Below are 14,757 nucleotides of genomic sequence, written 5' to 3'. Positions count from 1 at the left end.
CAGGTGCAGAAAGCTCGGAGGTGTTTGGAGCCAGGGGGAGATAAAGCAAATGCAAGTGAGCCAGGAGCAGTGAAGTAGGACGGGCCCCTGCTGAGCGACTGCCCAGATGTCCATTTGTCATTTGCAACATATTTTTGCAGCTTAGTCCATCTCTAAGCCTAGATGCATCCAGGGTCACGAACAGAGCAGACAAATGAGGCAACAAAAGTTAAAAATGGAGATTCTGGGTGAATCTTCAGCAACACTTAGCCCCTGTGAAGGAAGCCGTCTGAGCAATGGCCTGGTGGCCCATCGCCATTGTCAAACAATCCAGACACAGGTCCAGCAAGCTGGGGGCTCTGGCACCAATCAGCTCTGTGACCCTGGGGAGTCTTATACCCATTTGGGGCCTCTATTTCATTCTGAGAAATGGGGATAACAGTGTCTCCTCCACCTACTTTGCAGGGTTATTGTGAAGACCAGATAAATCTTAAGAATGCCTGAAATAAGAAATCTGAAAATGCTGCAGAAACCTAAGGGCATTATCAGGATCCTCTCTCTCTCCCTTTTTTTTTAGTTTATTTATTTTATCTATTTATTTTTGGCTGCATTAGGTCTGCGTTGCTGCACATGGGCTTTCTCTAGTTGCAGCAGGTGGGGGCTACTCTCTTCATTGTGGAGCACGGGCTCTAAGCACGCGGGCTTCAGTAATTGTAGAACGTGGGCTCAGTAGTTGTGCCTCGCCGGCTCTAGAGCATAGGCTCAGTAGTTGTGGCGCACGGGCCCAGCTGCTCCGTGGCATGTGGGATCTTCCTGGACCAGACCTCGAACCCATGTCTCCGGCATTGGGCAGGCAGACTCCTAACCACTGCACCAACAGGGAAGCCCAGGATCCTCTCTTTAAATTGAAAAAATAATGCTTTTTATTTGCCACTCTTCTCTGCAGAGTTCAAAGTCCTCAAAAAGCATTATTTTCTTGACAGAAACTGACACTTTTCATAGACTTCTGCTGGGAAATCAATTGAAGAGGCTAGAAAACCTTTGCACAGCCTATTTTTAATCTTGGAAATAAGCTAATACACCGATTCCTTACAGCCATCACTGTGACTTTTAAAGAGAAGATGTCCCTGAGTTGTCTGTCAAGGCTTTTCTGGTAGCTGTTGCAAAGGGAGTCCCTTCAATCAAGCCACAATGTCCACTCAAAAGTGCAGAGATATCTGGGGTGGGTACAGTGACAGAAGCCATGGTGAAGCCTAGTGTCCTATGTTTGCTATTTGGATTTCATCCTGTAAGTGGTTTTAGTCCGAGTTCTGGATTTAGAACTCTCCTTGCGCTGTACCTCTGAAAAGACAAAAACAATTATTGTAGTAACAATATATTTACTGAGGACTTTTAACTTTATAAAGCATTTAAAAAATTCTGTTCTGCATGAGTAAGCCCCAAGCTACAAACTATTTGCCCAAAACTTGACTCTACATTGGTTATTGGGATTGAGAATGCATTTTCTCAAAGTTTCAATGTAGTCAGTTAGTGGGTCCTGGAAAAGAGCAGTATGTGGTCAAGGAGAGAAGAGAAAGAAGAAGAATATTTCTTCCTTCCAGTACATACCCCAAGCTTGGTGGGAAAAAAAAAAATTCAAATAGAGCTAGTATCCAGAATCCTCCCAAATCCATCACTGTAGCCCTTTTGTATCTCCTGGTCCCTCCCTCCAGTGTCCCGTGCACAGACCCTACACAAGCCCCACCCTTGGGATGGGTGCAGGAGGACTTCTGCTGTCAAGCCTGCTCTCCCTGGCTGCTCCATGACACCAAGGTTCTCAACTGGAATCCTTCCAACTGGTGCTGCCACCTTCATCCCACATTTGACAGTCACCTTGTTCATACCCTGTCTTGCCCCCATTCCTAAATCATAAGCCTCACTTTGATCAGAGACTAAGCCATATTCATCTGTGTAAACTTCCCTCTTGATTCGTTTCTTCATTAATAACTCAGAACACAGTGATTTACTAATTGTTAAAAATGACATAAAACAAAAATAAATGTCTTCCTACTCTATCCAAATCTCTTTACTCAGCATTCACAAGGCTCCTACCTTTGCCATATGATTTTCCATTCCTTCACTGCACAACTATCAGGAGAGAAGTGATCTCCCCGCACTAACTCATATAAATATGACCCAGTATATGCCATATGCATGTCAGATTGCTCCAGGGGTGTCTGCATTTTTTAAAGGAGCTGCCTGCTAATTCTAAGAAATGTCTAACTTGTGGGTTTTTCGGAGAAATGTTCAGGTCACCGCATGGCATGGGGACTGCCTTGCTTAGCAGCCAGTTTCCCTAAGCTTTGGAAGGCTTCTCATCCTCTACTTTTGAGCCCCTGGCAATGACTTTGATGAGGGTGTGGAGGAGGGGAAGAGTGGCAGTAACCTAACCTTGTGTAGGTTATTGTTTGCAGGTTGGGGCCTAACTGTATATCGTTATCCTCTACTTAAAATTATTAAAACCTTTAAATTCTGGATTTAAACTAATCCCCAAGACTTTTATGGAAATGGACAAAACTAAAGTCACTCATTCCATGTTGAGGTAACCGCTCTAGTTTAACACATAGACCTTTTGTGTGGTTTGCATACAGTATTTAGTTTTCTGTAAACTGGAAAAAGTCTAGTCTCCAGATTATCAGGATAAAATTACACCACAATAGGAGAAGATACAATTTTTTTTTTTAATTCATGAAAACTCCCTCACATATATTCAGACGTAAAGCTAAAGGATTTTCACACCTGTAATGATTAACATTTTACCAGTTCAGAGTTAACAGAAGGGGAGAAAATGGGCTCACACTCCTCCTCCAACACTGATATGATATACCATAGCTGGGCCAGAGACTGTGAGGGGTTGGCTAACTTACTGCTTTTGCTGGGGGGGCATAGGTAGAGACAGGGGTGACAGAGAAAACAGAAAGTAGATATCTGCCCAGTACTACCCCTGGCACCAGGACTTGTCCTAGGAACTGACGCAGGTTGAAGATGAAAGCAAAAATCAAAAAATAGCCTCCAATATTGGGGATATTAAGAACTGCTTGAGGGCAGATTATAGATTAATTATAGGTAAGAAAATGAAGAGTTAAATTCCTTTTCCTATAGAATAAAGAAGATTATTTTCATCATAGACAATCCACTAAGTACTAAAAACTAAAGACAAAATTCCCCACAAACCTCTATCAACCAGAGACAATATATACCAATGTTTGGGCATATTTTGTTCTGGTTTTTTTTCTAGCTTTAAAATATTGTATCATATCCTGTTTCCTGCATTTGATATTTTAACATAAGAATTTCTCATGTCATTACAAATTCCTTGTAAATACCATTTTAATGGTTGTATAATATTCAGGTATTTTAACGTAGCATAATTTATTTAATCTTTCTTCCATGATTGGAAAGGTAGGTTGTTTTCATTTTTTCTTCTTAGATACAATGATACACTGAACATCTTTGTGCATTAATTTTTGTTTCTGTATTTAGGATTATTTCCTTAGACTAGATTCTCAAGAGTGAAATTATTAAGTCAAAGTATATGTGTATTTTTAAGGCATATCCATACATACACTCAAATTATTTTCTGAAAGAGCTATATTTGTCTGTCCACCCACAAGTATTATTTGTAAAACTAATTACTTTGCCCCCTCTGGCCAGCATTGTATTCTTTGCTTTTAAAAAGCTTTGCCAGGGCTTCCCTGGCGGCGCAGTGGTTGAGAGTCCACCTGCCGATGCAGGGAACGCGGGTTCATGCCCCGGTCCGGGAAGATCCCACATGCCACAGAGCGGCTGGGCCCGTGAGCCATGGCCGCTGAGCCTGCGCGTCCGAAGCCTGTGCTCTGCAACGGGAGAGGCCACAACAGCGAGAGGCCCGCATAACGCAAAAAAAAAAAAAAAAATCTTTGCCAGTTTTATAAATAAAAATTGTATCTCATGTTAGTTTATTAGTTACCATTGTTAGTCATTTGGTTTTCCTTTTTGTGACTTGTCTGAACAAGATAATTACATAATTATATGTGTGTGCATTCCTAGGAGAAGTACGAACTAGTAGATCATCACTAAAGATATTGATACTCTTCTAAAATATTTATGACCCAATCAAATTTTTGCTCATAAATACAACCTAAATAAAGCAAAATGAGAAAGCAATCCTCACCTTTCTTTGGAGATTTTGAGGCTCTTTCTACTGGCCTGATTTCTTCTTCTTCATTTTCTTCTTCTTCAGATTCCTTCTCTTTATACTTCATCAGTATTTCCTCTAGTTCTTTCTCCAGTTCTTTATTTCTTATAAGGGTATAATGAAGTTTTTCATTCACATCATCAAACTTCTCCTCTGCTTGTCTGGCTCTGCTTTCAACCTCTCTGATGTGGACAAAATCCAGAGAAACATAATAAAATGGAAAGGTTTGGAAAAGTGCCTTTCATATCTAGAAACTCATTATCCAAAAAAGGCAGTGGGATTAGAAGAATATATCTGAACAGTACAAATAAGGGAAGCAGCAGCATCAATGTTTAGCCAAGAATTGGGGGCCTAGGGGCTACTCTGGATGGTAATGTCAGAGTGCAGACATGGTGTGATTTAAGAATACAATATATTTATCATTTCTTAGTGAAATCTGACTTTTGGGTATTTGGAATTCTCCATCAATAGCCAAGGAACCCCTTTTCAGTGGTTAATCTTGGCTTCTCTTTATTGATGTGATCCAACAAACAAATAAAATAGTGTCCCTTCTTTTCCAGCACCTTTAAAACCAGATCTTACAATCAAGAAAACCAGTTTGAAGTGTGTTTCTTAATTACTAGGGCACAAGTTATATGTCTATATTCTCTTCTCGTAGCTTTCTTAGCTATTTAACTCTGTTGTCATTCCTACAATTTGGGTTATGTAACCTTCTTTCCTGCACACAATAGCTTCTCCCAGTTTCATATATTTCTCTAGTTCATCTCTTAGAAACATACTGAGTTGGATCCCTCCTAACACTCTACTCCCACCCCAGATATACACATACACACTTGACTTCCTCCATCTTCACGGTGGCTGAGGACAGATGTCCCTCCTGGAGCAGTGTAGTTCACTGCCTCTAGCAGAAGATTTGAAGATACCCATCCCACTTGTAAGGAAAAAGGAAGCAGGAGAACCAAAGGTAAGCCAAGAAGCGTGCATTTCTCAGCTAGACCTCCTGGTCAGCAATCTTTGTCTTCTTACCATTGTGGTGTCTCATACTTACATTAACTTCTCCTGCATGCGTTCAATTACAGCCATTGTTTCAAGATACCTTGGGGCCAATGTACCTTCATTAGCTGATTCTCTCTGACAAAGAAAGTAGTGCTATGAATGAACTGAGGGTCCCAAAGATAAATAGCCTCTTTCTTCAGTATGTTCTGGACCAAGCCTTCTTTTTCTACTATTCATGTTTATATAGCACATGATTAAGCACACTCTTTTTTTCTTTTTTTTTGCGGTATGTGGGCCTCTCACTGTTGTGGCCTCTCCCGTTGTGGAGCACAGGCTCCGGACGTGCAGGCTCAGCGGCCATGGCTCACGGGCCCAGCCGCTCCGTGGCATGTGGGATCCTCCCGGACCGGGGCACGAACCCGTGTCCCCTGCATCGGCAGGCGGACTCTCAACCACTGCGCCACCAGGGAAGCCCTAAGCACACTCTTAATACCAAAGAAGAATAGGGATTTCCTGTGGCCAAATACCATACCAGCTTGCAAATTATTCACACTCTGGTGGACATAAATTTGATTAGAGTTGTAAAGAAGAAGCAGGGAGAACAACATCAACAGAAAGAAGCAGGGAAAGAAGAAAAGGTTTAAAAAATAAAGAGAAGGGTAAACATGTTTCTTTAAGTTAAAGATCAAGGAAAATAACTATATTTATCTTATTAATAATTTACTTCATTAAGCACATAACAAATTGCAAATTGCAAAATTCAATAAGATCTTTCAGTTCCTTAGGGAACTTCATAAATATCAAGGCAGAGAAAATATGAAAAAAATAAAACAAAACCTCTTTTACTTATTTTGACTCTATATTCCAGAAAACAAAATAAGAGGAAGACAAAAGAGAAAATTTAGAAGACAAAAACTATAAGCATATTTTAAAATGAATATTATGAGATATTTTCCTAGAACCGTGTACTTTTAAAAATCTCATTTATTCATGTTTCCCAAACAGAGGCAAGTAAAAGTTAAACCCCACCTTACAGATGGAAAGGGAGATCTAAGAGGATAGGCAGCCTGCCATAATCACAGAATGATCTAGCTGATTAAAGCAAAACCCTCATCTAGGCCTCTCCATCCTCAATCACACATTCCGTTGCACTATGCTCGCTGTTTCTAAAAGCGAACCAGCGAAAAGAAACTGTATCAAACATTTTCACTTTTACTCTAGCTCTTTTACTCTCTTCTTATTTTCCCAGTCACATATTTTCCTCTTTCTGTTTTGCTTCCCCTTTGGGCAGTTTGTTTGGGAAGTAAATGCTGTCATTGTTCAGCCTGGACCAGCAACCTGTGATGTGGCTGTGCCTATACAGCACATACTACTAATTTATTTGTTCTTTGAATCCAAAAGAAAGGCTTTCAGAGCAGAGGCATCTGGAAATGCAGTTCCACACATGATTTATATAGCTGCATGAAACAGTTTTAACTGTAGGTGGAAACCAAAGTAAACCAGGACTGTACTCTGCTAACTGTATACATTTGAGCCTTCCGACTCTCTACTAATTCAACAGATAGATATTTAGTTACAGTGTGCGAGGAAAACATCCCTCTGTTTTGACACCAGCAAGTACAGATTAATGTTCTGTGGTCCATTTCAAACCCTCCAGCAGGAAATTCCCATGGTCCAAAATGCTGGACGTTGGGTTTCTAGAATTATGGCCTCCTCTATGTATGCCAGGTGACAAGCTTCCCTGCATCACCCATGTACCGATACAGATGCCTCAAGGCTTATCACAGATACTGCCTTGGGCCCTCTTCTCATATTTTGAAGCTTCCTCTGGCTTTTATGCTCTTTTACCTGCTGTATAATAGAGACAAACGTGGGCCGCACGGCTCTTGGAAGCAATCGCATTAGACCTTTCTTGTTCGTGCCAACCTGCTGTAGCTTGGAGCTAGTCTCTCTCTCTGACTCTAATTATGCCTTTGGCCTTTTTGGCTTGGTCTTCCTGAGGTTTGACTCTATTAATGGACTTTAGATTGGACTAATAGCTCTGGCTTGAGCCTATCGCAGGGAGGATCTGGCTGTAGACCCAGTTGCTTGGAATCCAACACTCAGTACTGAACTCCTAGCCAGCCACAGTGGCCCTGTCACCTTTGGACATATTTTCTGGAACCACCAATTCCAAGGACTCTTCCCTGTTGCTGTTATAAGATGGGTAAGTTAGTTACTGCTCTTAATACCTATGCCTGGGGTACATGGTATTGTGGGAGGAAAACACAGGCTTCTAAGGGCCTCCTTCAGCTTGGTGAAAAAATACTGCTGATCCCCCAAGTCTGGCCCCTACTCTCCCTTCCAAAGGAGTTCATAGGTGATCCAGCAAAATCTCCCATTTTCCTCATACTTACAACTCTTTACAGACAGCCAGGACCTATGGTTTGAAGACAGGCCTAAAAGAGATGGTTTCTAACATCTTGCTTGTTAAAGTAGCTGAGCTGTAGGCAACCCAACTCATGCAGCCAGGCGGCAGTGCTTAGGGTCCACGGTAGCTCTGAGCACTTTGGGTAGCCTCAGGGAGAGCCTGGTGAATTTAGTCACCCCATACCTCCACCATTCGGTTGCAGTGTTAGAGCTCAGCTGCTTCTCCTCCAGGGACAACTTTGGAATGAGTCCAGTTCAGAGAGGGCCACAAGGGGTGCCCTGCAACAGGATCTCAGACCTGATTAAACTGGGCTGCACCTGAAGGCAGAGCGGCCTTTCCCCAGGATGAGCAGAGGCAGAGTCAATGCTGCTTACTGGGGTCACTTGATTCACCAGTGAATCAGGCAAGTGTCAAATTGGGTATTGCCTGAAACAGGCACAGCAGGCCAAGCTTTGTACACGGTTCCTGCTTTAAGTATGGTCTTCAGGAATTCCCACAAAGTCCTAATTTCCAGCGAATTGAGGAGAGTTTGGAATAATTGATAGTTCACCCCTTCTCCTCCTAGTTATGGGGGACACTAGGGCATCAGGTAACGATATGAATGAGGCCCTGGTTTAGCAGGCCAAGCAATTAGCCTGTCCAAGGTGGTGGTGACTTACCACCACTACTCCTGTTATCACTCATATCTCAACCCCCAGAAAATCCTGTGCTGGAGTCATTTGAAGGAGGAGATACGAGGAGCAACTGGAATTCTCCATGCTCAGGTCCCTAGCCTCCCAGTGGTCTGGAGCTACTTCTCACTAGAAACCCAGGACCCAGCTATCTCTTGGCGCTCTCCTGCTCTATAACTCAGCTCCCAGAGACAAGACAAGTTATACCTGCAAACCACAAGGTTTCTGCTTCCCTATCCCTTCCTTCCTTTTCTCTTTCCTCCCCCAGTGTCAATCAAACATACTGCCTCTTGGGAGTTGTTTTCAGACCAGAAAGAGAGAGTGCCACTGCCCAGTAGGACTGGTGCCTTGGATCTGTATCCTTGCTAAATGGTTGCTTATGTTCTTAGGGCCAGAGGCTAAGTGTCTGTCAAAAAAATAAATAATTTTTTTTTTTAAATAAAGGAAAAACAAACAAGCAAACAAAAGCAAAAGAAAATTTTACAGTGAAACTTTAAACTGCCCTCAGGGAGCCCCAATGTCTTTGTGAATGGAAGAAGCACAGAGCCAAGGCCCTTCCTGCCCCATGAAGCCTGCAGTACAGTCCAAATCAAGATAGCACTTCCCCCAGCTCCGCTTCCTGCCCCGAATCTATGACCTCACAAGCCAGGTCAAGGACTCTCCATTCTCTGGGTACCAACATCTCCAAAGATCAACCTTGTCTTCACTTGCCTAGCACAATTAGGGGCCCTCTGTTTGAGTACCTCGTGATCCCTTTCTACCTGTCCAGTGGTCCGGCCACCATCCCATAGGATGAATGTGATTCTTCTTTACCTCCAGGAACTTGCAAGTACATCTGGATGGCATCTTAGTCTACTCCCCAGGTCTTATGGTCAATGAGAACCTGGACAGTTTGGTCTTCAGTGATCTATAGTAGAACATTAGCAACTTTTCAAAGCCTAGAGATAGACTTTCTGGGCCCCATCGTCCTCAGGTGAGCTAGCCACATAGCACCACACTGTTCCAGATGGAATTCTGGCATCCTGGAGCAGAAGTCCCACACCACCAAAGACAAGCACCACACCCTCCGTTTTGCCCCAGGCTACAGGTTCCTATTTTCCTGTCAGCTTCCTGACTCACTCTGGACCTGACCCTGATGCCTTGCCAGGATAGCATAGCAGGGTTTTCACCTCAGGGGAGCAAATCTGGGGCAGGAGGGCTTTGGGTGGGACTCCTGGGGGGTTCTCAAATAGTAAAGTGCTACCCTTTACCTGCCTTTTTTTAATATGTCTCATGACATTGCATTTGCATTGCTTACCCTTACCTCTTTGCCTCAGAGTCTTAACGACTGACATATTAACATATCATTTTAGAAACTTGTTGAAAACGCATTATTTTGGGAGAATGTGATCGTAGCCTCCCCCCACCCCCATGTACCACTCTAACTCCAATGTTGGCAGCTCCTGCCTGACTCTCCACATGGTATCTCCCAGTTCTTCCTCCCAGAGTTGGAGTCTATTTCCTACAACCTCCCTGGACATACATCCCTGCAATCTGCCTCTACTTTGGACCATGCTGCCACTTTAGTGATCTAGCTGCCATCCACCAGGACCCTCACCACAGCTCCTCACCCCGACATGCACCAGTGCCTATTCAGATGCGTCAGACTCCTAGCAATGAAATGGTTCTTAACTTTGGGGTTGAGAAATTTGATGATGTCTATGGATTTCTGGCACATACCCCTCTTCCCCAAGAAAATGCACAGTATGAAAACACATACAAAATGGTGCATACCATTTCAGGGGATTAGTGGGATGAAGCCCACCAGAGACTCCTAAAGTCATGGCATCCTGTACAGAGAGATACCAATCTAGAGCTGACTTCAGTGTGAATGGTCTTAGAACATTTGTGAAGGAATTTTAAATCTGCTTTCCTACTGAGTTTCCATAGCTACTGTCTAAAGGTTTCCAATTTCCCAATAATTCTTGTGGTATCCTCTCATCACAGTTATCAACAGAGCCTGCTGAATGAATATATTTAAAACTTGGTCAAATACTGACCAAGACATTGTTAAGTTAAGGAAAGGGATGAAATGCTGATTTTAAAGTGAGGTTTAGGACTTCCCTGGTGGCACAGTGGTTAAGAATCCGCCTGCCAATGCAGGGGACACGGGTTCAAGCCCTGGTCCAAGAAGATCCCACATGCCACAGAGCAACTAAGCCCGAGCGTCACAACTACTGAGCCTGTGCTCTAGGGCCCACGAGCCACAACTACTGAAGCCCGAGCACCTAGAACCTGTGCTCTGCAACAAGAGAAGCCACCGCAATGAGAATCCCACACACCGCAAGGAAGAGTTGGCCCTGCTCACCGCAACTAGAGAAAATCTGCGAGCAGCAACGAAGACCCAACACAGCAAAAAATAAAATAAATAATTAATTAATTTAAAAAATAAAATAAAATGAGGTTTAAAGAAGAGAATGAAAAGTTTTTATAAAGCTAAGGTGAACAAATGAGTTTTTCCAAGGATGATGCTGGGAGAAAAAAATATCTGGAAAATATATTATTCAGGAGTTCCCTTGGAAAAGCTAAAAGTTATGTTAGATCCGTATCATTTTTACAAATGTTAAATTTCCTAGTTTTTTTTTTTTTTTTTTTTTTTTTTTTTTGCACTATGCGGGCCTCTCACCGCTGTGGCCTCTCCCGCCGCGGAGCACAGGCTCCGGACGCGCAGGCCCAGCGGCCACGGCCCACGGGCCCAGCCGCTCCGCGGCACGCGGGATCCTCCTGGACCGGGACGCGAACCCGCATCCCCCGCATCGGCAGGCGGACTCCCAACCACTGCACCACCAGGGAAGCCCTCCTAGTTATTTTTTTCTCTAGTTTTGAATTTCCTAGTTGAGTTTCAGCTACATACCCAAGAAGGCAATACATCTGTTCCAAACAGAGGTTGGGAATGGACATTTCCGTCTACTCCAATGACTCGAATGAGTTTTTCCTTCTCTGTAGATGTTGAAGGTTTCTAGGGCACAGAAATACCACAGACGTGTTAGTGAGCTGGTGTGTGACACAGTGGCCTGGCAAGTTGCCTGGCACCATGTCTGAAGCTTTCGTTTTCCATTTGCTTTAATCATTCAACAAGCATTTTTGAAGACTTACAGGAAACACTGTGGGAGAAATTAGTGGGGATGGGGAAATGGGGACAAGGAGAGATAACAGAAAAACAAAAAGGATTTCTTCCGGATCTCAGGAACTCACAGAACAGTGGGAGAGATAAGCAATAAAATAATTATGGTCTACATGATTACTTTTAGCATAGCATATTCCGAGAGCTATGTGCACCCAGAAAAGGGCCCTGCATTGTCTAGACACTCAGGGATTTTTTTACAGAGAAAATGATATTTGAATAGGAGTTTGTAAAATAGAGAGAAAAGGGCCTGAACTAAGGCCACAGAAGAAGGGAAGGAGGGGATTTGAAAGGTATGACAGATTTAGTGGCCAAAAAATAATGTTTTCCATTTATTTTGCCTTTTATATGCCAAGCACTGTACCAGAAGTAAAACAGAAGATGCTGGTGAAAAGAGGCTTCGGTGTTATAGAATATTTTTGTTCTGTTGTACTGCATGTAGAGTGAGTAGAGGATCTATGTCACAGCCTGGGGTCATGCCAACATTTAAACTACTCACAGAAGAAACACCCCAGGGAAGTAAGTTAAGACAAAATGGAGAGTGATCATGAGTTCTGAAAGCTAAAGACAATAGTAGTCCACCCAGGAATTAGCAAGGGCTCTTATGCCAGACTGAACTAGGTTTGAATGCTGGTTCTGCAATTTATAGCTATATGATTTTCAGTAAGTCAGTCAACCTTTCTGAGCTTCAGTTTTCTTATCTGTAAAATGGGGGCAATAATATTTACCTTGAGGTTGTGTTGTATAGATAAGAGTTAACATGTGCAAAGCATATAGGTCATGGTAGGCACACCATTAACAGTAGTTACCATTGTATTTTCATTACTATTATTATTACAGATGCCCCAAGAAGGGTTGTTTTTACTACTAATGCCACAGCAGGGGTGGAGACAGGATAAGGAGAAGAGAGGTGTGGATGGCCTGGGGGGAGTGAGAAAAGGCAGCTCAGAATGGGAGCTGAAGAAGTGGAGACAAGGAGTTTAAACAACTATTTGAAAAATATGGCAATGAAGGGATAAAGAAACAGCATCAGGGTGAGAGGTAGACTGTGTAGTTAACAGTACTATAGGTGAATGAGGCTAGTGAGAAATGGCTGAATTTAGAAAGGAAGAGGAACACCCTATCCTTGGAAAATAAAGAGATAAGTGTGTCTGCAGGTATGATTAAACCTATATGAGGAAAGGAAAGAAGTTGAAGAGTTCACTCCAGATGCGCTATTTCTATTTTCAATGGTATATATATATATATATATATATATATATATATATATTCATTCTTTAAAAATATAAAGGAAAAGGAAAAAAATACTAATCTTACCTCTTCTGCTTTCTCTTCTTTCTTTTCCTCCTCAAGTTTCTTATCCTCCATATTTTCTTCATCCTTTTTAAGAAGTTTGCCTGTTTCAGGCGTAGTTACTTCTTTTACAGTATCCTGTGAGACAAAACAATATTATATTATAGCTTAGTGGATATAAATATTTTAGCAGAATACTAGCAATGTTTCCATTCAAAAGTATTTAATGAGCATTAATTTTGCAACTGGGCACTGTGCTAGTGATAAGGATACAAAGGTTAATAATAATCCGTGCCTTAAGCAGCTTAGAATTCAGTGGACAAGAAAATGCTATGGCTACATATAGTCACAGAGTAGGAGCACTTAATCCAGATCTGGTATTGGGCAGGGGTGAAAGAGAGGGTTAATCAGGAAGGTTTCCTGGAGGACATAATGTCTGAGTTTCTTCTTGAAGGATGAGTGAGGAGAAAAAAGATGGCACAAGGGAGTTCCAGGCAGAGAATGTTATTTGTACATGATTGGCTCTGAGAACAAAAGCAGTTCAAGAGGACAGAAACTTAGAGGCAGATGGGCAGGGGCACAATCACAGAGGAAGGGCTAGAATATTATGCCAGGGAGATTGGATTTTATCCTGAAGGCAGTGAGATACCTATAAATCGATTGACCTGTTTTGCATTTTAAAGCAATCACTCTAGCAACAGGCGAGTAGATTTAAAGAGGAGGAAGGAAGGGAAGGTGGGGTGATTGATTGAATGGATATGGAATGGTTAGGGAAAGGAAGCATCTTGAATGTCACCTGGTATATACACTATATACCACTACATAGGCCACTGCATAGATGATAATGCCATTCACAGAGATAGTGAACAAAGTTAGATAAGCAAGTTTGGGAACATAGATGAATTCAGATTAGGCTGTGTGAGTTTGAGGCACCACTAGGATAGCCAAGTGGAAATAAGTAAGTAGCTGAATTTGTGGATCTGAAGTTTAGATTGGAGGGATTTTGGCTAAAGGTAAAGATTTAACAGTTATCTACATTTAAAGTTAAAGCCAAGAAAAGAAGCCTTTATAAAGGGTTTATCTACAGTTAAAGAAGGCTTTATAAAGGCTTTATCTACAGTTAAAGCCAAGAAAAGAAATTATATCGCCAAAGAAGAACTTGTGAAATGACTAGAGGATGAGGCCTTAGGACAGGAACCTAGTCACATAAAGGGTCAGGGAAGAAAGAGGAGCCTGCAAAGGAGGGTAAAAGTTGCCTCAGAAATGTGAGAGGGCCACCAAGAAAGCCAAAAGAGAAGAGAGAAGGAGTAAACAGTGTTGAATATCTCAATGGAGTCTGCACAAATATTGACTGAAGACCATCCTACAGAAGTTTATTGCAGCAGTGTTTATAAAGCAAAGCTAGATATAAGCTCAATGCCCAAGATAGGAAAATGCACTTAAAAATTATGGTATAAACCATACAACAAGTTATTTTATAGCAATTTAAAAATATGCTGTAGAAATTATATACATGGTATAGAAAAATATTCACAATATATTAGGATATTTTTCCAAAGTGAAAATACCTTGTTTTCATGATAACATACTACTGATGTAAAATATTTGAAAGCTACAGAGAAATTAATAATCTGAACCCTCACAGGTAACAACTTCTATCACTTTGCTGAATATTCTTCTACTCTGCTTTATATACATATAAACGTGTTCATACAAATGAAATAATAATATACGTTATGTTCCCTAATCTACTTTTCTCAATAACATATCATGGGTGATTCTTATTTCACTACATAATCATCTATTTTATCTGTACAGAATCCTATTATTTGAATGTACCATAATTTATGAAACCAATTCCCTATTGATCAATATTTATATTGTTTCTGTATTGTATTTTGTATTGTATTTGTATTGTATATTGTATTTTGCAATTATAAATAATGTTGTAATTAATATTCTTATACAGATATATGTTAGAATTATCAGATAGACTACATAGTTATACTTACACTTTTAAAGAAATAAG

The 14,757-nt window shown here is 41.6% G+C and overlaps 1 protein-coding gene across 1 annotated transcript in view; it reads right to left on the bottom strand.

Moving 5' to 3' along the window:
* Positions 1–1,023: 1,023 nt before the first annotated feature.
* Positions 1,024–14,757, bottom strand: part of AXDND1 (axonemal dynein light chain domain containing 1) — a 65,570-nt gene continuing 51,836 nt past the window's right edge. The window contains exons 22-26 of the mRNA XM_060034769.1: positions 12,753–12,866; positions 11,166–11,270; positions 5,244–5,326; positions 4,172–4,377; positions 1,024–1,320 (exon numbers count right to left, since the gene is read on the bottom strand). Of these exons, the coding sequence (XP_059890752.1) occupies positions 1,250–1,320; positions 4,172–4,377; positions 5,244–5,326; positions 11,166–11,270; positions 12,753–12,866 (579 nt within the window). The 3' untranslated portion in view covers positions 1,024–1,249. The remainder of the gene's footprint in view (positions 1,321–4,171; positions 4,378–5,243; positions 5,327–11,165; positions 11,271–12,752; positions 12,867–14,757) is intronic.

This window comes from Delphinus delphis, chromosome 1 (genome assembly GCF_949987515.2).
Source record: "Delphinus delphis chromosome 1, mDelDel1.2, whole genome shotgun sequence".
Classification (NCBI taxonomy): domain Eukaryota; kingdom Metazoa; phylum Chordata; class Mammalia; order Artiodactyla; family Delphinidae; genus Delphinus; species Delphinus delphis.
The sequence above is the reverse complement of the archived record's forward strand: the minus strand, read 5'-3'. Positions and strand labels throughout refer to the sequence as shown.